General features: G+C 46.4%; 2 protein-coding genes across 2 annotated transcripts; both read right to left on the bottom strand.

Annotated features, from left to right (window-relative positions):
* Positions 1 to 12,931: 12,931 nt before the first annotated feature.
* LOC123427415 (ubiquitin carboxyl-terminal hydrolase 3-like) lies at positions 12,932 to 17,224 on the bottom strand. Its single transcript, XM_045111453.1, has 9 exons — positions 16,986 to 17,224; positions 16,763 to 16,882; positions 16,596 to 16,649; positions 15,717 to 15,822; positions 14,992 to 15,050; positions 14,737 to 14,811; positions 14,193 to 14,241; positions 14,016 to 14,092; positions 12,932 to 13,385 (listed from the first exon to the last, which is right to left on the bottom strand). The coding sequence occupies exons 1-9, from the start codon at positions 17,034 to 17,036 to the stop codon at positions 13,302 to 13,304; spliced, it is 675 nt and encodes a 224-aa protein (XP_044967388.1). The 5' UTR covers positions 17,037 to 17,224; the 3' UTR covers positions 12,932 to 13,301.
* A 716-nt stretch (positions 17,225 to 17,940) lies between these two features.
* On the bottom strand, positions 17,941 to 21,815 carry LOC123427414 (serine/threonine-protein kinase D6PKL1). The gene is made up of 4 exons (XM_045111452.1): positions 21,406 to 21,815; positions 21,079 to 21,154; positions 19,637 to 20,994; positions 17,941 to 19,024 (listed from the first exon to the last, which is right to left on the bottom strand). The coding sequence occupies exons 3-4, from the start codon at positions 20,842 to 20,844 to the stop codon at positions 18,154 to 18,156; spliced, it is 2,079 nt and encodes a 692-aa protein (XP_044967387.1). The 5' UTR covers positions 20,845 to 20,994; positions 21,079 to 21,154; positions 21,406 to 21,815; the 3' UTR covers positions 17,941 to 18,153.
* Positions 21,816 to 23,178: the final 1,363 nt, after the last annotated feature.

Raw genomic sequence — 23,178 nt, 5'->3', positions numbered from 1 at the left:
AGGATCGTGTAGTTAAAGAACGTGCAACATGTCCCCGCCATCAAGAAGAACCTCGTTAGTGGCTCCCTTCGGTGTAGAGAAGGGTTTAAGTTGGTATTCGAATCTAATAAAGTAGTTGTTACGAAATATACACTTTTGTTGGTAAAGGTTATGAATGCGGAGGTCTGTTAGCCTTTCCCTTGCAGATTTTTGTAATCAAGTCATGAACAATATTCATTCGAGTGTTAATGAATCTGAAGTTTGGCATTCAGTCTTTGTCACATAAGTTTTGGTGTTATGTCGCGGCTAGCAAAACTGAATTTAATCCCGAGTTTCACTTTAGCCAAAGGTTCTAAGTGTCATTCGTGTGTGCAAGCAAAGCAACCTCGCGAGCCTCACAAGGCTGCAGAGGAGAGACACTTAGCACCATTAGAACTCATACATTCTGATCTTTGTGAGATCAATGGTGTGTTGACTAAAGGTGGAAAGAAATATTTCATGACATTGATAGATGATTCCACTAGATATTGCTATGTGCATCTGTTAAATACTAAAGATGAGGCTCTACACTAATTTAAAATCTATAAGGCAGAAGTTGAGAATCAACTTGAAAAGAAAATTAAATGAGTCCAGTCTGATTGTGGTGTAGAGTATTTCTTAAATGAATTTGATTCTTTTTGTGCGGAACACGATATTATTCATGAGACGACGCCTCCCTACTCACCCGAGTCAAACGGGGTCGCCGAACGGTAAAACCGTACTCTAACTGATTTAGTTAATGCCATGTTAGATACATCGGGTTTATCGAAGGCATGGTGGGGGAAGCTATATTGACTGCGTGTCATGTCCTGAATAAGGTTCCTACAAAAGATAATGAGGTCACACCCTATGAGGAGTGGTCGAACAGAAGGACGACACTCTCGTACTTATGTACTTGGGGCTGCTTGGCGAAAGTCAATGTGTCGATCCCCAAAAAGCGTAAGCTTGGACCAAAGACTGCGGACTATGTTAATTTGGGCTACGCTAAGAATAGTGTTGGCTATAGATATCTAGTAGTGAAATCTGAGGTACCTGACGCGGTGGTCCGTACAATTATGGAGTTGAGGGATGCTACATTCTTTGAGGATATTTTTCCCATGAGAGATATGCAAAGCACTTCTAGACAGGAATCTGAGGAAACTCCCGAGCCTGCCATTCCTATGGAATATTATGAACGAACACATGATGAAAATCCTGAGGAGGATGACGAGGAAACTCTTGGTAGGGGCAAGAGACAAAGGACTGCAAAGACCTTTGGTGATGAATTCTTCATATACCTCGTGGTTGATAATCCCATTTCTATTTCAGAAGTGTATGAATCTCCAGATGCTGACTACTAGAAAGTTGCAGTCCATAGCGAGATGGATTCCATCACGGCTAATGGGATATGGGAAGTTACTGATCGTCCCTATGGTTGCAAAGTCCCTATGGTTGCAAACCATTGGGATGCAAGTGGGTGTTCAAAAGGAAGCTTAGGCCCGATGGTACAACTGAAAAGTACAAGGCTAGGCTTGTGGCCAAGGGCTATGCCCAGAAAGAAGAAGAAGATTTCTTTGACACTTATTCACTTGTGGCAAGACTAACCACCATTCGAGTACTACTCTTGTTGGCGGCCTCGCATGGTCTTCTCGTTCATCAAATGGACGTTAAGATGGCTTTCTTGAACAGAGAGCTAAACAAGGAAATTTATATGCAACAACCAGATGGCTTTGTGATAGATAATCACGAAGGAAAGGTGTGTAAGTTGTTGAAATTTTTATATGGCCTAAGACAAGCACCTAAGCAATGGCATGAAAAGTTTAATACAGCTTTGACATCTCTTGGCTTCGTCGTTAATGAAGTTAACAAATGTGTAAACTATCGCCGTGGTGGACGCAAAGGAGTTATATTGTGCTTGCATGTGATGACATACTGATATTTGGAACCAAACTCAAAGTGATTGAGGAGGTTAAGCCTTTTCTGTCTCAGAACTTTGAGATGAAGGACCTTGGAGTGGCTCATGTTATCTTGACCATCAAGCTTTTCATAGATGATGAGGGTGGGATTACACTTCTGCAATCCCACTATGTTGAGAAGATTTTGAGTCGCTTTGGATATTCATAATGCAAAATTTCTCAAACACCATGTGATCCTAGTGTGTTGATTCGAAAGTTCAAAGGCACGGCTATAGATCAATTGAGATTCTCCCAAAATATTGGTTTACTTATGTATCTAGCTAGCGCAATGAGGCCTAACATCGCGTTTGCTGTGAGCAAATTCAGCTAGTTTGTTGCCAATCCGGGTGATGTTCATTGGCGTGTTGTTGAAAGAATTATGCGCTATTTGAAAGGTACTATCAACCACGGACTTCACTATAGGGGATACCCGTCGGTACTTGAAGGGTATAGTGATGTGAATTGGATCTCTCATGCTGATGAGATGAAAACCACTACTGGGTATATGTTTACTCTTGGAGGTGGTTTTGTTTCCTGGAAGTCTTGCAAGCAAACGATCTTAACGAGATCGACAATGGAAGCACAATTAACAGCATTAGACACATCTCGTGTCGAAGCAGAATTTCTTCGAGATCTGTTGATGGACTTGCGTGTGGTTGAGAAGCCGGTTCCGGCTATCCTTATGAATTGCGATAATCAGACAGTTATTCTCAAAGTGAAGAGTTCAAAGGACAACATGAAGTCCAACAAACATATAAGAATGAGACTGAAGTCTGTCAGACGTTTAAGAAACTCCGGAGTGATAGTGTTGGATTACATTCAAACGGCTAAGAATCTGGCAGATCCCTTTACTAAAGGGCTATCACGTGTTGTGATAGATAGTGCATCGAGGGAGATGGGTATGAGACCCACATGAGTTGCCATGGCAGTAACCCAACCTATATGATCGGAGATCCTGTGAAGTAGGACCTGGGAAAACAAGCCAGTGGTGAACTAAGGAGAGTAACTTTACTAACCCACTCCGTTGGAGATGTAATACTCTCGGATACTATATGGTAAGATGACTACTTTCTTAATGTGTTCTAAAGCTTATGTGTAATCAAGATGTTGTCCTATAAAGTGATCTTTGGAAGAACACACCTATATGAGCCCGACTGCTGGTCACAGTCTATGAGATTGGGGTGATCTCTAGTAAACTCATGAATAGGCTAGGAGTGTGACTAATATGCTCCACCCGAGAGGTCAGCCTTCGGCAACCTAGTACTAGGAAGACTTGTGGTGAAACTTCCTTACGCCAAACTGACAATTCAAGGCATAGTCCATTGTTCAGTTGTAAAGGAGTTTAGCTGCTTGCTCTAGGTGAAGCTCAACCTTAAACATGTCTTCACTGAAATGATAGTATATCAAAATAGTGATTAGAAAGAAAGAATACAATATCCCCTTGAGATCTGGTGGGGGATTATTGAAATTTGTGATGGGCCTAGGCCCATGAGACAATTTCAGAAATCTCTAAGGGCTCATGTAGGTGGTGGCATGACAAGAGGTGGTTGGAAGTTTAGCCTCACCTTGCTAGTGGAGACAGAGTTGGACCCCTTTATAGGGGTCTCTCTTCTACATGCTATTGGGGCATGAGAAGAGAAGAGGCCCTCGTGCACTCCTCCTCCACCGCCTGCCTCGCCACGCCTCGTCGCGACGCGGGTTGCGGGAATGAGACGAGCCGAGCTCATACCTATGTGCTTATTTTTGTCGGTCAGGAATGGAGAATACATAACAGACACGCCACGATCTGAGAGGTTGGATCGTGGCCTGTAACCGACTTGGACGTGGGTTCATCCCACGTCTCTCCACTCGACCGCGTCTACATAAGCAGGGCTAACGCCAACCCTAGTTGTCACGAGATCAGATCACATCTGCCTCCACGCGCTCGTTCCTTTTGCTCGTGCTGCCACCGGTGACTCTACCATGTTCACCGCGTACACGGTCGGCGGGAGAGCAGGCCCCCGAAACCCCGCCTCTCTGGATCATGTACTAGAGAGGGGCGATTAGGTTTTTGGGGAGCGATCACGCGACTGCTCGCCTCCGTCTGTCTGCTTCATCTACGTCCGCGCCGCCTTCGTCATCGCCACGTCTTCACCAACCGAAGTCGGACATCTCGCCCGCGAGAAGGTCGAAGCTGACAAGAAGATGACACAGGATGTTGTCGCCGTCACTGCTGCTGCTGCGGCCAAATGGCCGATCGGAGGGTATAACTCGCTTATCCCGCTCCTACTTATTACTGTCTTACACGTACTGATGATGTGCGTAGATATATATCTACTATCTTGCTAGTACGTGATGCCATGATTAATTATCAATATGCCATGAAGCTAGTCAATGTCATGTTAGTGATTACTTCATGGATTAATCTATTCATAAAATTGCCCATTAACTCAACACCAATCACATCTGGGAACAAAGGCGGAGGACGAAAAAATTTAAGGTGTGGCGAAGTCTGTGGAGATCACCGGAGGTCCAAAGCCATGGAGTCGCACTGGACAGATTCTATCATTGGCCGAGCGTTGTCCTCGCGGGAGTGGCGGACTGCCATGCAGACGACATTGCCTCATCCAACCCGCACGAGATGACATCTGAGTCGACGGATCCGGACTAGTCGGAGTCAGATCCGCTGACCGCCATGCCGTGGAAGGCTGGAGATCGATGGAGGTGAGATCGGGTGACGAAGGGGAGTGGAGGTGAGTTGAGTGAAATGGCTAGGGTTTGGTCCGATAAGCGAATGGGAAGGAACATATACGGGTCGGATGGGCTAGCATGGGCTCGGTCTGACCTGACGGATGCGCTTGGGCGTCTCCATATCCCCGCCATATTTGAGCTAGATATGAGGTATGTCGGTCAGCCCGGGCTCTTAAGACCCGGTTTTGGCGCCCGTGTGGATCACTTTTCTGTGATCGGTTAGTGACCGAGCGGCTTGTCCAGATGTTTAAGACGGGTTTAAGAGGTCCGGCTGTAGATGCTCTAAACCCTTAGTCTAGCGCCTCCGTAGGCTACCCGTCGTCAGTCGCCCGTCTGTTCCTCGCGACCTGACCGACTGGAGCTGCTTAGGGTTCAATTGCGTGTGCGTGTGTGGGTGGAGTTGATCACGTGTGCGTGTGCGTGGGCGATCGAATTGAGCTCGACCGGTTCCTGGCACACCAACTAGATAGGTCGGCCTATTTCTTTCACCATTTTTCTGAATGCGTTTGAACGAGATAGCAGATTAATTGATACATACGTATGTACAAATTTTATTTTGCTCAAAATTAAGGTATGGTGGCTGCCATACCTTGCCCACCTGTGGCCTCCGCCAATGTCTGGGAAGGAGCCCCAGATCCACCCCTGTCCCGCAATGCCGGCGCCAAGAACGTCAACGTGCCTCATGCAGGTATCATCGTCGAGGGGCGCAACGAACACGGGCGTCATGGTGCAGCAAAACCCCCGCCCCCGCCGCCGTCAGGGCTTTGCCCGTCGGCATCCTCCGTCGGCACTGTCAGACCTAGCTGATCATGACGAACACAAGCTGAAGTTCAGAGAGGATTCATTTGCACTTCAGGGGCGAATTGCCGAGGATTTATCTTACAACCAGAGGCACCTAAGCCGGCCAGGAACACTGGCGGCGCGATGGAGGAAACCCTACATATGATAGTGCTCTATCGAGATGGAATCCATGGCTTTATAGCCTTAAAAAACGGGGTAAAAATTCAGGGAAAGCGGTAAAAGACGATGGTGCGCTCTTCTGCACAAGCTCATGGCGTCAGCAGAACACGGAGGTGAGCTGGCCGTCGAATCGGAGATCAATGCCTCCCACAGCTTCAATCCCAGCAAAGCGGTATGCTGCACTTCGGAGCGTTGGATCGGAGATGAGCGGCCGTGGTTGCTTCGCGCCAGTATTTGAATTCGAAGTGAGTCCATTCGTTGCCTCCGCAGCACACGAGCTTCAGTTGGGGCCTGAAAACTCCCCCGGCTCGACACTAGACCTGTCCACAGGGTCGAAAGCTGGAAAAATCTTTTGAATGAACGAAGCGTCCTCCCATGTGGCATGCTCAGCTTCAAGATTTGCCTACTTGACCAGCCAACGAATGATAGGAACCTGGATATCATCCTGGACTCTGGGGATTAGCTTCCTTTCCAAAATCTTTTCTGGCTCAAGCAGGATTGTCCCATTCTCATGTATAAGAGGTAGGTTTGGGTTGGGAATTGTTGTAGGGGCCAGATGTTTCTTCAGTTGGCTGACATGGAAGGTTTGGTGAAGCTTGCAATGATCTGGCAATAGCAATTTGTAAGCCACCGGGCCAATTCTCTTGATGATACGAAAAGGTCCATAATATTTCGAGTGCAACTTGAGGCATCTGTGAATGCTGAGTGTAGTATGTCTATAGGGTTGTAGTTTCAGATAGACCATGTCCCCCACTTCAAGTGATCTTTCTGACCTCTTTTTATCAGCATAGTGCTTCATCCTTTCCTTAGCCTTCAGTAGATTTGCTTTGATCTGTGCCCCAATCTGTTCAGCAGTGAGAATATAAGAGAACTCTTGAGTTTGATCAACAGGATATAGAGCAGCTTCGGCTATCATGGTGGGAGATCTGTTTTATAGAGCTTGGAAGGGTGTTATCTTCAAGGAAGTGTGGTAGCTGGTGTTGTACCACCATTCAGCTAGAGGGAGCCATTTCATCCACTTCTTGGGTTGTAGGAATGCCATAGATCTGAGGTAATTTTCCAGTTTGCCCATCTGACTGAGGATGATATGAAGTACTCATGTGTAGTTTGATGCCCAACCTCTTGAAAAGTTCCTGTCATAAATGGCTTGTGAAGATTTCGTCCCTGTCAGTGACAATGACAGAAGGTAGACCATGAAGTTTGAAGATGTTATCAGTGAAAGCAGTTGCTACAGAGCTGAGAGTGATTGGGTGTTTTAGGGCAATGAAGTGCCCATATTTGGTGAATCTATCAACCACCACCAAGATCATGTCCTTGTTCTGAGAAGTAGGGAGTCCTTCAATGAAATCCATGTTGATTTGGCACCAAGAAAAATCAGGGACAGGGAGAGGTTGCAACAATCCAGGGTATTTGCAGTGCTCAGTTTTGTTGATTTGACAAGTTGGGCACTGCTTGATGTAGTCCACAGTGAATTGTTTCATTCCAGGCCAATGGAACAGGAGTTTGAGTCTTTGGTATGTTGCTTTGTGCCCAGAGTGACCACCCAATTCAGAGTTATGGAGGGCAGCCACTAGTTTAGATCTGAGGTTGTTGCCATTACCAATGACAATATTGTTCTTGTATCTCAAGATTCCCTGTTGTAGAGCATAGTTGGGGATAGAATTAACAGAGGTTGCTAGCTGGGAAAGTAGGTCTTTGCATTTCTGATCTTGGGAGTAGCTTGAGAGAACTTCAGAAATCCAAGCTGGTTTTGCTTGGCTAGCAACCAATGAGTGTAACCTGTATTTCACCCTTGATAAAGCACCAGCAACTTTGTTGTTTTTACCTTGCTTGTATTCCACCTTGAAATTGTAGCCCAGTAATTTGATCAGCAACTTGTGTTGGATCCCTTCAGTGAGCTTCTACTCTTGAATGTAGTTTAAGCTTTGTTGATCTGTTCTGATGATTAAGGAAGAGGCGGCAAAATAGTGCTTCCAGTGTTTCAATGCTGCAATAATAGCCATAGCTTTTTTGTCATAAGTAGACATAGCAGCAGCTTTGGGGCCAATAGTTTTACTGAAGAATGACAGAGGTCTTCCCTCCTGCATGAGTACAGCTCCAGTTCCATAAGCACAGGCATGTGTTTCCAGGATGAATGTAGTAAAAAATCAAGGAGGGCAAGGACAGGGGCTTGGGTCATCTTGTTCTTCAAGGAGTTGAAGGCCATCATTTGCTCATTGCCCCATTTAAAATTGTCCTTCTTCGGTGATTGATAAAGAGGTTTACAGATATATCCATAGTTTTGGATGAATCTTCTATAGTACCTAGTAAGACCCAGAAAACTCCTTAGTTGGGTGACATTTTCAGGAGTGGGCCATTGTGCAATAGCTTCAATCTTTGTGGGATCAGTTGCCACTCCATCCCCTCTGATTACATGGCCCAAATACTCCACTTGATTTTGTGAAAAGGAGCATTTGGTTAGTTTTGCAAATAGTTGATTTGCCTGCAGAGCTTGCAAAACTAGTTGCAAGTGTTCCAGATGTTCTTTCATATTCCTGCTATAGATGAGGATGTCATCAAAGAACACTAATACAAATTTTCTCAAATAAGGAGCCAAGATAGTATTCATGAGCATTTGGAATGTAGCAGGGGCATTAGTCAATCCAAAAAGGCATGACTAGATATTCATAGTGTCCACAATGAGTACTGAATGCAGTTTTTGGAATATCTTCTTCTTTCATTCTGATTTGATGGTAGCCACTTCTTAAATCCAACTTGGAGAAGACAATAGCTCCTTTCAATTCATCTAGCGGGTCCTCAATGACAGGAATGGGGTACTTATTTTTGACAGTTTGCTCATTCACTTTTCTGAAATCATTCACCAATCTCGAGGTCCTGTCTTTCTTCTTGACCAACAAAGCACGGGAGGAATAAGGGTTGTTGCTATCTCTTATCACTTTGGTTTTGATCATGTCCTTAACAATGCCTTCCATGATACCTTTCTGGTGGTGTGGAAGCATGTAAGGTCTCTGATTTATAATCTTAGCCTCACGGGTGAATGTGATAACATGATCTATGGACCTTTTGGGGGGTAGAGTTGAAGGGGTACTAAAGACAGGGGAAAATTTATTTAATATCTGTTGCACTGGTTCAGGTACCACATTTTCAACTGGTTCTACCACATAAATTTTGTTCAGGAATAGGACAGCTCCACACATCGGTTTTGTAGAGAGATTTTCCTTAGTGTCGAGTTCTTTCACAGGGGCAGTGGGGAAACTTTCATCCTTAAGATTTTCTTTTCTCCATTCTTTAATGTTAACTTGACCTGCATTTCATCAAAGTCTAATTCTACTGGGCTGAAAGAAGCCATCCAGTCAGCTCCCAGAATTACATCATACCCTTGGAGTTGTAGGACTCTCAAATTAGTAGAAAATTTGTGCCTTGCATGGAGAATGGGGGTGTAGTGCAATAAACTCAGACCAGAGTGTTTCACCATTAGCAACCAGAACCTGTTTTCTTTTTGTAGGATTTAAGGAACATTTTGCTAAGGCAGCTACTTTTGGAGTGATGAAAGTAGCAGTACTGCCACTATCAATGAGAGCAGTAGCAGGGGTGTTGCCAAGCATAACAGTAGCTGTGAAACTCAATTTTCTGGAAGTGCTTAAACCCATCAGTGCATGCATGGATATTTGGAGAGGTGTGTCATCCAATTCAGGTGGGGGGGAGGTTCACCTTCCTCGGTAACCTCAGTATAATAAACCAGCTCGGCATCTTCTGGGCAAGATTCTTGGAGAGCTTGAATTTGAGCTTGGTTTGCAAGTTTACAGACTTTCTTATGGCCAGGGAACCAGGGCTCCTTACACCTGTAACAGATTCCCTTCGCTCTTGCTTGTTGGATTATTGAAGCAGTATTGATAGGGTTGTTTTTACCAAGGTCAAACTGTAACTGTTTCCTAGCTTGCGAGAAGTAGGTAGGGGAGAAAACTAGTTTCTTTTGGGGTTGAGCTTGTTCCATTCTGCTAGCTAACCACATAGCCTTTTGCAGATCAGGAAGTTCTTGACATTGAACATGATGTTGTATACTGTCATGCAGTCCAGTGATGAAACTGTTCTTATAGTAATCATTGGGCAACAATGGGTTATCCCTCCTCATAAGGTTCATTGCTTGCTCAAACTTGAGTACATATTCACTTACTGTGCCAGTCTGAGATAGGTTATGGAAAGCTCTTACATTGTCACAGACTGAAGATTCTGAAAATCTGTCTCCCACAAATCTACAGAACCTGTACCAGGGTATAGCATTACCGGTCATTCCAGTGTCTCTCCACCATTCAATAGCAGGCCCTTTTAAATAAGTAACAACAATTTCAGTTTTCTGCTCCATTGGAGTTCTTGCAGCTTCAAAGTACATTTCAATAGTTTGGATCCAAGAGTCAGTGCCCATGCCATCAAATTCAGGGATGTTATATTTAGCATGTTTAACTAGGGTTGACTGCCTTCTGTTGTCCTGACCCAGATCTCTTTCTGGTGCTGCTAATCTTCTGTCCATGTTTGTATTCTGCCCCTCTCCTTGCTCCTGTTCTAGGTGAACTACCTGCTGACCCTGCCCAGCTATCTGTTGATTTTTGGCATCTTGGGGACGTTGTTTGTCAGCAAAGTGTGGGTGCATGTAAGGGGGCTTGTTGCTTCCATCCAGATTGAGCTCTTTGCAAGTGTGTTTGTCCACCAGAGTGGCAGATCCCACCGTGGCAGGTGACTTCATAAGATCTTGAAACCTTTGAGTTGGGCCTTGTGGAGCGTGTGCAATGCCACTAGCTTGAGCAACTTCTAGTGGGCTGTGATTTGTTTCTCTTGGTTTAGGAAAACCACATAGGAAGTTTGTAAGGGATCCTTGTAAATCTCCCAAGGACTTTTGCACTGATTGAAAATTTTCTTGCACATACTTTCTGAATTCTTCAAATTCCAAACGTTCCTACTCTTTGTTTTTCTGGAGCAGCTGCACATCTAGCTGCAGGGAGGTGAGCTCGAGCTGGTCGGTGGAGGAAGAATCACCCAGGCCAGTCATCATAGAGAACTGCTACACGGAGGGTTTATACTGGCAAGGAGTCGAGTTACCTTACTGTAGGGAGATCGACAACACAAAAGGGACGAATTTTACGACAACTCGGGCTGCAACATGACCTCTTTGTTGTAGATCCTCCCACCGCCTGCACCGCCACCGTCGCCACGCCGCCAAAGTACACCGGATCTAGGTGGGAGGTGGGATTTCATCACGCAAGCAAGGAGCTTGAGCAACCACTTACCAATACCAGACATGTACCGAACATCACCGCCTCCTGCGCCACCAAAGAACACCACCGCCGTGATCGGAGGGTAAAAGGAGGATTTTACAGCTCCTCCAACTCCTTCTCGGCCTCCAGATCCAAGACGCCGCCGAGGACGAACACTCTGATTACCACTTGTCAGACCCAGTTGATCGTGACGAACACAAGCTGAAGTTCAGAGAGGGGTTCATTTGCATTTCAGGGGCGAATAGCCGATGATTTATCTTACAACCAAAGGCATCTAAGCCGTCCAGGAACAATGGCGGTGCGATGGGGGAAACCCTACATATGATAGAGCTCTATCAAGCTGGAATCAATGGCTTTATAGCCTTACAAAACGGGGTAAAAATTCAGGAAAAGCGGTAAAAGACGATGGTGCGCTCTTCTGCAGAAGCTCATGGCGTCAGCAGAACACGGAGGTGAGTTGGCCATCGGATCGGAGATCAACGCCTCCAGCAGCTTCAATCCCAGCGAAGCGGTATGTTGCACTTCGGAGCGAAGCGGTATGCTGCACTTCGGAGCGTTGGATCGGAGATGAGCGGTCGTGGTTGCTTGGCGCCAGTATTGAATTCGAAATGAGTTCATTCGTTGCCTCCACAGGACAGGAGCTTCAGTTGGGGCCTGACAGGCGGCACGTGGAAGGGAGGGTGTAGGTGGAGGCGGCGGCAGCGCTGGCTAGGTTGCCCCCTGAGTCGCCTAGGCGGAGCGACGCGGGGGTCAAAAAAATGAAAGTGCTTTTCCATGTTGATGTTAATGGCCACTGGACATGTGAATGCAGGGCCGGTCCTAGGGGGGTGCAACCTGTGCGGGCGCACAAGGCCCCCAGGTTTTTTGGGGCCTCCAATTTATTATGCAGTAGTATTAGGCTTCCTTAGCGTTTCTCAAAAAAAACATGCTTAGTTAGCGAAAGATGGATTGTTGTTCTCGGCTCCAGCATGCGCTCAAGTCTTGATCGCCAAACCTGCTCTCCGCTTCTCACGCCTCAGTGTACGCGTACAACAGCTGTTGTCCTGTCGTTTCTTAAAAAAAACATGCTTAGTTAGCGAAAGATGGATTGTTGTTCTCGGCTCCAGCATGCGCTCAAGTCTTGATCGCCAAACCTGCTCTCCGCTTCTCACGCCTCAGTGTACGCGTACAACAGCTGTTGTCCTGTCGATCGATCGATCGCTGAAAAACAAAATAGCGATCGAGACCCAGAGAACGAAGCATCCCTTCCCCCTTCGCTTCGTTTCTTCGTTTGGCGGCTAGGACACTCATCCCATCGACATCCAGGCAGCGAGCCAGCGACGCAAATTATGAGATCAGATCGATAAACGGAGGAGGTCAAGAGCCAGGAACAGACGGCTCCTACCGACAGGAAGGCAAGGAAATTATGCAGCGAGCCAGCGACGCAAATTATGAGATCAGATCGATAAAAGGAGGAGGTCAAGAGCCAGGAACAGACGGCTCCTGCCGACAGGAAGGCAAGGAAATTATGCACCATCTCCGTTTTCTCAAAATCGTTGCATCAAGGAAATTATGCACCATCTCCGTTTTATTTCCATCTCCGTTTTCTCAAGGATCGTTGCATCGACATCCAATGATTCCGTGAGCCTTTGACCATGGCTGTGAGTTCCAATTTAGATCGTGTATACTGTATATTTTTGCTGAAACTTTGTAGTTCATTTTATTATTTTTATCACTTTGGCGCCCAAGTCATGTCTTCATTTAGAAAACATCGATATTATTGAAGATTTTAGTTCAAGAAACACTAAAAAATGATGTCTTTTTAACATAGAATGATGTTATTTAAGCTAACCGAGAATAGGTATGATTTTTGATATTTCTCATTGCTATATATAAGATATTGTATGATCTTTACATTATTATAGTTATATATATTTATATTTTCTTTAGTAAGGTAGGGCCTATTTTAGAGTTTGGCAGAATTTTGCCGGCCCGGCCCTGTGTGAATGTGGCGTGTCAATTAAACGGGGCCGGAGGGAGTACATCAACTTTTCCTTAACATGTGTAATCATAAATGTCACTGCAAGCGCTTTTTGCCATCTACAGTTGATAATACCCATGACAAGCTCATCTAGGTGTAAGGAAAGGGAAGCATCAACAAGCAACTCTAAAACAGAAAACTGTAATCTCCTCGGTGCAGCAGAATGGCAAGTTAAAGCAGCTTCAGAGGATGTGGTCTGCCTTGATCGCTTTGTGTTCCCATATTATTTCATTTCATTTCATCGTGTTACACCAGCGTAACGGAAATGATGCTGTAGTTGGACTTAACTGAGGCCTGGTGCAGATGAGGTAGAGTGTGTGTGTGTGAATCAGTAAACCTTCTCTCTGGAGTCAGGAGACCCATGTTTCACTACATCTTTGAGAGAGCCATGACATTGAAGTTGAGTGACTCGGAATACTCCGCAATCCTCGCTTTTATGACTCTTGCAGCATCCTGCAGTTGCATACAGCAAAGGAATAATAAGGGTGAGAAAAACCACAAGTGTTATGTATTTATATGTGTGTCACAGTGAATCTTCCTTCGGGCGAGGTGACATGACGGATTTGTTCAATCAAGTGTGCATATATTTACAAAAAACTTGAGCTGGGCTTTTTCTTTTGCCGATTTTGTATTGGGCTGAACTGCTTCCAATTTTTTCATTTGCAAAATGGTTGCGTAGTCGTGAGACCACCCTGACTACTTAATGGGCCTGCGCATGAAAGCCGCTAAGTAGCTACTACTCCCTCCGTTCCTAAATATAAGTCTTTTTAGAGGTTCCACTAAAAGACTACATACGGATTTATATAGACATACTTTAGAATATATATTCATTCATTTTGCTCCGTATGTGGTCTCCTAGTGGAATCTCTTAAAAGACTTATATTTAGGAAAGGAGGGAGTAATATCTTACTATGAAAATAAGAATTCACTAAGCATTTTACAACATAATTTAGTGAATGAAGAGTTACCAAGTAATAGCATCACAACCAAAACCCTTATGTTTATAAGTTATAAAATAGGCTACACTATTTTCCATACAATTGGCTGTTTACAGAATGAGGGATGTGCGGCTCAACAATTTACCTGCAACAAGCTATCAGGAGAGGAGCGGCCATGATGTATCGGCTGTGGCTTTCCTCCATCAAGCTCGTAAAGTTCATCTGGATGGAAAAAGGAAGGAAAAACAGAGTGAACAACAGATAAAGGGACGGTGACTTGTAACAAAATTTAATTATGGCACTTTGGTAACAGAATACATACCATCAACACACGAAAAACAAACGTAATGTTCAATTACCCCATCCTTGGCCTGCACAGTAAAATATAGATATCTCAGAATGCAACCATAGATTAAACCATATTCAAACTGGGGATATATCACATAAACTTATCTTCCATGAAGGTATTCAAATTATTGTGGTTGACAATTCTGTAATAACATGCTCCTTGTGGAAGTTGTGAACTAATGAACAATGTCCAATACCCATTCACAAATGACACATGAGCAACAATATTCACCCCAGATTGCAAGCTATTCAAACTGACAAACAAGAAGAAGATGAAGGTAGAGAAGCAGGTAAACTGGCTAAGAATCAGGTCTCAAAATTCCGACAGGATCAAGTCACCTTGACCAGTTCCCAGTAAGAGATCAGAAGTTGGTCTTAGAAACGTCGTGACTCTCAGAACGGAATAGACAACAATTATAAACATTCCATTTGCCAAACATTAAAGTAATAATATCTGGTCATCGGGTGCAAATATTCGTATGCTATGCATAACTGACGAAATTTACGGCAGTGCTGACCTCTGTATCACCACCAGCAGCAGCAACAGAATGAGCATCCTCCATTTCTTGGTCCTCCTCAAGAAAAGCAGCACGCTGATAATATCAAGTACTTATAATTAGTACTCCCTCCGTAAACTAATATAAGAACGTTTACAACACTATTTTAGTAATCTAAACGTTCTTATATTAGTTTACAGAGGGAGTACAATATAGAAGTCAATCCATAATTACAGTCTTTATCAGAAAAGAAGTATGAGTACATGGACTGCTAACCTGGATAGGATCCATATCAGCAGTTTGTTTATAAAATCTATGAAAATAGGACCCATCAACTGCAAATAAAAAAAATACCAATCAAATCTCATACATTCCTAAATATAAGTCTTTTTAGAGATTCCAATAAGGACTACATATGGAGCAAAATGAATGAATCTACAGTTTAAGATATGTCTATATACATTCGTATGTACTCTTCAATATTGAAATCACTAAAAAGACTTATATTTAGAAACGGAGGGAGTAGAAGGCATTAAAAGGTAAGATACTCAGCATAACATTTTGTTGAGCGGTCTTGGAAGTTGGAACTAGGCAAATTAAACTCACAAGTCTGAATAGTTCTTATTTATGTCATTACGTGTGACCAAAAGCATGCCTTAGAATTGCAGCAAATAAAAAAGAGTGTGTGCATTCTGAACTCTGGATTCTGGAAATACATTATTCCTGTGATAGCAGGTCAAGTAAATGACTATCCATTACCACCTATTCTCTTAAGAAACACATGAGAGGGGATGAAGGAGTTCTCAAGGATCATGTCAACGACCTTAGTGATTTATTGGGTAGTCACACCCTCACACTGATAGAATTGCATGAGACAATGACTATGCTTGGACTGCCAAGATCAGATAAAAGTTCGCATAATAGAGCGTTGTCTTGATGTATATAGGCATTAATATTCTATACATCAATAGGAAGTTAAAACTCAAAACTGCTGTAAATACCTAGCTTGATTTTGGACACAGCGTTCCCTATTGCATGAATAATACCAATTGTTCCGCAAGCATTGCCAACAGTCTGTTTTGTAAAATATACTTTCTTGTTGGATTCCTGCATCATGAATATTTTGTATTATAAAGAAATGACCATATAGAAACTTGGCATAGGTTCCTTAACAATCTTTGACAAATTATATTTTACTGTATCTCAAGCTATTTGGGAACCACGAAACCAATATGTATACAAGCCATAAGATTATGAATATAGAAGAAACAATAGATACCTAATAAGCTGCTAACCACTGTGGACACAATTCATTATACTGAGTTGATTCACAAGTTGTAATTTGGGGGAAACAAGTGTACCATGTCGAGTGCGCGGTGCAAAATAAATCAACAGTAGAAATCAACTTAACACATGAAACTTCTTGGTTACCAAGCATGATAACATTCAAACAATTTAACCATTGAAGTGCATTTTTTTACTGGAGCATCCAACGAAATACCCAATAATTAGGGGCACCATGAAAAATGGCTCAAGACCTACTGTTGGAAGTAACATGTAGAGTTTCAAGAATCGGCTAAAACCCTACCCACTGGCTGCCACCGTTCCTGGCTTCCTGCTAAGGTGTGGCATCAGGTGAGCAATTTAAGCAGATACACATGATTTAGGTCCTAATGTCCTATGATTAATTACGCTGAACTACTACGGCAACATTTCACCAAATTCCGTCCCTAAGAACACAATGTTTCATGAAATTATTCTTAGAAGTAGATGAACGAACCTATTATTTTACCAGGCTTTAATAGGAATCGCTGGATGTTACGCCGGGAAAATGTGCTGAGAATACTTAACACCAAACTAATCATACAGTTGAGCCTCACCTTGGTCTCCGCCGTGGAGGAGGTGGTCGAGGCATCAGATTCCTTCTTCTTATCCTGCTCGCCAACACGCGGGTGGAAAATAAATCAGCTCCTCCCCATCGCCGGCACAAGCAACAACTCAAACAAAAACTCCACGGCCAATCAGGCGCCAGGATTCAGGGAATCACCTGCGGGTAGAGCAGGAGGACGGCGAGGACCGGCTGGGGCACCATGGCGAGCATCTCGTCGTCGAGCCCGTACACGTCGCAGAACCCCACGTCCTCCGGGACCCCCAGCCCCCACATGAACTGCAACCGACCGTGGCGCGAGGGGCCCGTGAGCGAGGGAGGAAGAGGGGAGGCCGAGGCGAGAGACCGGTGAATACAAGAAGTGGAGAGGAGGCATGGGTACCTGGTTCATGACGTCGGGGTTGGCCTCCAGGGGTAGCCACCGCTTCACCATGGCGGCCGACGTTGCCGGAGGTAGAGGGGATGGAGAGTAGTGGCGGCGGGTGGTGGTTTAGCGAGGCCGTGTTTTCTCTTGTGCGGCCAATCGCCCAATCGGATACGCCGGCGGGGGTGGCGTTCAGGTCTTGCTTCTCGGCGGCGGGTGCTCAGATTCGACAGTTCCGCGATATGGTTTCAGCCAACAATTTAGGGGATGTTTCTTTCCACGGACTTTTTGGTGTAGGGACTAAAAAAAAGTCCCTAAAAGTCTTATGAGAAAAAAACAGGAGAGACTTTTAGGGACTAAAAGTGGTCATTTAGGACTAGTTGAAGAAATCCCTCCGGGAGGGACTTTTTCCCACCGTACCCCCGCGCCGCATCTTATTCACGCGCTTCCTCTCATCCGCTCGCTCCTCCCCTTCTCTTCCCCGCCGCTTCTCCCCTTCCCAGCCGCCAGTGCCCTGAGCAGCCGCCGCCGCCATGGCCACCGATGAAGACGACGAGGCGCAGTGGATCTCCCAGTTTCCATCGCAGTTCCCGTCAGGGGTAATATGGTCTTTTTGCAAGTCATTTAATGACCCCTCGTCCCTGTTTAGTCCCTGAAAAGAAACGGATAGGGGCTAAAGATTTTTTAGTTTGGACTAAAAAAAGTCCTAGAACTTTTTAAAGAAACAGGGCCTTAACGTACAGATCATTCGCTGCATCTCGTTTTTCCTTTGTGAAAGGGATAAATCACTGAAATAAACATATAATGTACTGCTAAACAATTGAACGATCACACTAAAAATACATTTACTAGCTACAGTTATAATACTGTTATAATAGTCTTTAAATTCAGTCGGAATGCCCGTTTCGCCGAGTGACGGCGCAAAACTCGGAAGCCGCCGCTCTTCAGAGTCGTTCTGCGATGCAAAAATCTGTAGCGCGCACAACATGTTTAGAAACAGAGACAGGCTATGCCCATCGGGACATGGGAGATCAAGCACATCTAGCTAATCTTGGCCAGTTCAGGATGCAGGAATTTGTAACAGAGGTGACTGACATAAACAGCACCGTAAAAATCACAACACCACGCTGACCCAACAACACCAAACAGTATGCAAACAACAAGCTCTGCCGCTAAGGCGCAAACTCTAAAAGAACTCAAAGTCAAGGTACTTCCCGCCGGACTTGGCGTCCGCGCCGACCACCCTCTTGTTGGTGCTCGCGACCGCCTCCGACACCCCGTACTTCACGGGCAGCTCGGCCTCGACGGGCCTCGGGACCTCGGGGGGCGTGCTGCACCGGATGAGAGCCCAGTTCACGCCCTCGAAGAACGGGTGCTGCTTGATCTCCGTCGCGCCCCTCTTCACGCCGAGGCGCTGCTGCGGTTCCTTGGCCAGGAGCCCCCTGATGAGGTCCCTGCCAGCGTAGCTTGTCGACGGTGACTCGGGGAATTTTAGTTGCTGACCGACCACGTTGAACAATGTGGCACGGTTGCCTGACCCCTTGAATGGTGTCTTGCCGTAGAGAAGCTCATGCAAGAAGATTCCGAAGGTCCACCAGTCGACTGCACTTCCATGGCCTTCGCCTTTGATGATTTCTGGGGCCAAGTACTCGTGAGTCCCAACGAATGACATGGATCGAGCTGATGTTGGTTCTGCGAGGAGCTCAGGCAGGTTGATGGCACTCTGTCCCAGTTCAGACCTCGTCTTTCTTGTCTTTTTCTTGCTCTTCTGACCAAACAATTTGGGCATGAAACAAGCTGGCTGAATACAGGCTGAAGTAGGTTCCATGCACGTAGGCTGCACACAGAATGAACCACCCGCCCTTCTGGGATCAGAATCAAAGGCCGATGTCCTGATTAGGGTAGGTGAGACTGCACATCTCAGGGAGAGGTCGAAGTCTGAAAGCATTATGTGGCCATCATCACGCACCAGAACATTTTCTGGTTTCAGGTCCCTGTAAACCACTCCCAGCATGTGCAGATACTCAATAGCTAGAAGAACTTCTGCAGCATAAAACCTGCTCAAAATCAGAGAGCGCAATGTCAGTGCTTTTAGTTGCAACTAGCCAGCTAGGTATAAGATAAGCTACTGAATACGAAAAATCTGATACTGGAGGGTAAGATGCTAAAGCAAAAGCTAATTGGAGCGCGGTTTATAATATCCCCAAATCATTTCAACCATGCTGTCTGCATTTCAGTCTATAAAACGTATGCACCATTTACAAGCACACCTGCAGAGTACATTTGAACAAATAACATTTCTCTGCACACCATCTCCTAATAGTCATAAAACCTTATTTACAAAGGTTTGCCTGAGTAACTGGGCAACACTACATTAGCTGCTTCCTGAAGCCCCAAAAGATAAGCTTCCTATCAAACTTTATAGTTATACATAATTTATTTCCCTTGGAGAAACCATTTCCAACCCGGAATCCTTGCACAGTTCGGAAATTATGCTTCAGGCTCAACTGCTTCTCTAATATTGAAAAGCAGAAATAGTGATAACTCTAAGCTACATTAAATTAATAGCAAGTGGAGTACTAAACTTGACAAACAACATGCTGAATGTGAATACAATATGAAAATACAAGTTATATTTTTCTAAGGAACTGGCTCATGATTTAATATACCTTGCTGCATACTCGGAGAAATACTTTCCTGGCTGTTTCTGTCGCAGAGTGTGCAAGTCACCACCCGGACAAAATTCCATGACCAGACATGAGAATCTATCAGTCTCAAAATGTGTATAAAGAGTTGGTAGGAATGGATGATCCAGAAGCTGTAGGATCTCCCTCTCAGTTTGAGCCCTATTCAACTTCTTCCTGCTGGCCAAGGATGCCTTGTCCATTACTTTCATTGCAAAGTAGCACCTAGTCCCACTCAACTCTGAGAGGTATACACTGCCAATGTCACCACAGCCTAGACGCTTGAGCAGTCTAAAGTGGCTCATCCCAAGCACGCCATCTCGAATCCGCACAGCATGAATCGCCTTTCCTCTAGGATCGTTCCCTTTATGAGGCTTGCTGGTACCTCCAGTGATATGGCTCCAGCTGCTATCATCGCTAACACCACTGCTGTCACTTGCTCGGCTCATGCTTGTTTTTGCACTTTCTAAAGAGTCACCTCGAACACTGCTCTTTACACTTCCAAAGTTCCTCTCTACAGTAAGCATGGTTCTGCTAGCTATGGTTTCACTTTTATATGTGTTGCTGTGGTTGCTCGCGATGCTCATGGCAGTGACCACCCCCATGCTGTCAATGCTGCTGTGAGGGCTGACATTGCCGCTGGGAGGGAGCGATGCATCCCAAACACAGTCCTTCTCCTCCGAATCCGGAGGCAAGGACACAGTTTCCGTCGCCTGTGACGAGCGCCCCGTGGCCAACGATGCCACTGCAGCACCAGACACCTTCATCTCCTCAGCCAAGCCTTCACCACTGCCTGCACAGACCACTGCATTTGGCTTCATGCCTGTGACACGGAGCGAGAGGTCATCAATGAACGGCCCTTTCGCTGATAGTCCTCGCACCAGAGGCACAGGCGGTTCGGGCTTCTCCTCATCAATTGCGACATAGACCGTCTTCATAAGATCCATATCAATTGGCTCCAGGGGGTGACTGGCCCCAGAGAAAGAACTGCGGCCACCCTCATCTGATGAATCGACGCTCTGGAAGCTCTCCTCACCATCATCCGGTAGATCCTTTTCATCCTGCTGCTGGGAGGTCTTCCCTTTCCATGAGGCCTTTATCGGAATCGGCAGCGGCGGCTCCAGGCTCTGCACCTTCCGAGCGGTGACCACCAGAGGGTCTTCAGGCTCTGCAATCTTATCTACTATCTCCATTCAGACCTTAGCATAACAAGTGCACAACCAGCAACAAAGAGTGCACAGCTTCTGGAAAATCCCAAGCGATTCTCTCCTCAACAAGACACCAAGGACGGCAGGATCCCTGCACCGGGCTGGCAAATTTCACCAGAGACAGCAGCGCTTTACCTGAAACAAGCACACGGAGACTAATTGAGGAGATGAAGCAAACAAAAATTTTCTCTCCAGACCAAGGGGTTCCAGGAATCAAACCTGCTCCTAGGCAATTTATGGAAAAGCCAGGGAAAGCAGCCCCCGGGGAGCAGGAAGGGGTCCGATCCTCCACGCCCTGTAGAAACACAAACCGACCCACCGGATTAGCCACATGCTTTCACGAGAATGAGGAAAAAACAAGCCACCAAATCACGCCTGGTGTTCCCTCAAACCCCGAGACACCCACCAAAACCGCAGCAGAATCCCAGTCCCAGCCACCCCGCATTCAGATCTTCGCCGCCGCTGGCGAACACGGCGACGAGCGAACGGCCGGTTCCCCAACCGAATCAAACAAGGAAACAAATCGACAACAGAATAATCAATCACCTCGAACGGGGGAAAAGGGGAGATCCCCAGAGACGACGGGCGCCTCGGCCTCCGGGACGGGACGACGACGCTCCGCGCTCTTGGCCGGTGGCTCCTCCCCGCCACCACCGCGCTGCACCAGTGCCGCCGCTGCTGCTGCTAGCGCCAGTCCCAGAGTAGAGTAACTCCGCACACAGACGCTCTCCCTCTCGCCCTCTCTTTCTGCGCCTTGTGAGGACTGACTGATGAGAGGCGAGGCGGAGCGGAACGGAGGGGGAAAAGCGAAAGGCGTGGGAGTGGTGGGGCTGGATTTGTTCCCGTTCTGTTTTATGAGGAGAAGGAATATACAAAGTGGAGAGCGGCGAAAAGGTTGCGCGTGGGCTGCACCGTTTCCCCGCGGCTAATCACTCTCGCGCTTTATCCACTTTCCCTAACCGCACCGCTCTGCTCGCCCCGCCCCGCCCTTCCCTTTCATCCTCGTTGCTCGTCCGGCCCTTCCGCGCTGAACTTTTTTTCCTCTCGTCGGAACGGGTCTGATTCCTTTTTCTTTTTTTCTTTTTTAGGGGGATTCCTTCTTTGTTATGTTTTGTTTTGTTTTATTTTGTTTTGGGCAAAGCAGAGGGAACTCACTGTTGTTGTTGTTGTTGTACTGGAGTATCTTCTCGTATTGAAAGCCGAATTTAATGCTTTCTTCTTCAGCAGCAGAGCGGGGATTAATTGCCGCGTTTATATGGGTCGGGCGGGGCTCTGGGCTGGGGCGTGCCTCAGCCGACCTGTGGGGCCACGGTGTAGCTTCTTTGCGCTACAGCGGGACCACCTGTCACCATCACTTTGGGAGTGCGGCCGGAATGAGGACGGGCGCATACGTGACTCGTTCAATGATGCCGTTTTTTTAGGACCTGTTCAACCGCTCATCACGCTCGTCCGTGTCCATTAATTTCAGCAAGGCCGCTACTGCTCCTAGGTATTACCATCTCTACTGGACTTAGAGAAACTCCAACAGATCGATTCAAACGGATGATGAATTTATTTATTTTTTATCCGTTTGAGTTGATTGTGCGTTCGGCGTCCGTCCTGGTTTTGATTTAGGTTGGGAGTACGTCAAACGCGTCGACTCATTTCATGTCCGCAATCAACATTTTAAAAAAGGGTCCGCGGCCGATCATGCCAGCGGTCATGTCTCATGCCGGCATCATGTCAGCGCCGGCATACAATGTCGGCTTCAAAAAAATAACACCACAGTTCATGCTGGCACACTCGTCAGCCGACCGACACACATGCCAACACACAAAAAGGATGAGACTTGAGTTCGATCACGCCATCGCGGCCCCGTGGTCATGCCAGCACACCTGTCGGCATCCAAAAAAGATGGCGCAGAGCACCTCCCTCGTTGCCGCTGCGACGCGGGCGTTGGTGACCTGCTGCTGCGCGGCAGCGGAGGCGGCGACCGCCATGATGGCTTCATCCCTTGCGTCCGCCGCGTGCCTCCGGTCCTTCCTCTTGGTCGACTCCTTTGCCCGTTGTTCGGGCGCCCGCACCTTCTTCGGCTTCGGCGCGGCGGCCTTCCGAGGGGCGCGAGGCTTGCCTTTGCCGGAAGAGGCGAGGGAGGCAAGGCCGGCGGCGGCATCGAGATCGAGGTCGTCGTCCATGGCGGCGTGGGGCGGGAGCGTGCGCGGACGGGAGGGTTTTGGGGGATGAGGGGAAATGATGGTGGATGCCACCGACCAACGGGCGCGTCCGTCTCGTGTCCGTGCTGACGCAAATCCGGCTTAAAATTAGACCGGGAATGGGTCG

This window comes from Hordeum vulgare, chromosome 2H (genome assembly GCF_904849725.1).
Source record: "Hordeum vulgare subsp. vulgare chromosome 2H, MorexV3_pseudomolecules_assembly, whole genome shotgun sequence".
Lineage (NCBI taxonomy): Eukaryota > Viridiplantae > Streptophyta > Magnoliopsida > Poales > Poaceae > Hordeum > Hordeum vulgare.
This window is presented reverse-complemented; position numbering and strand designations above follow the sequence as displayed.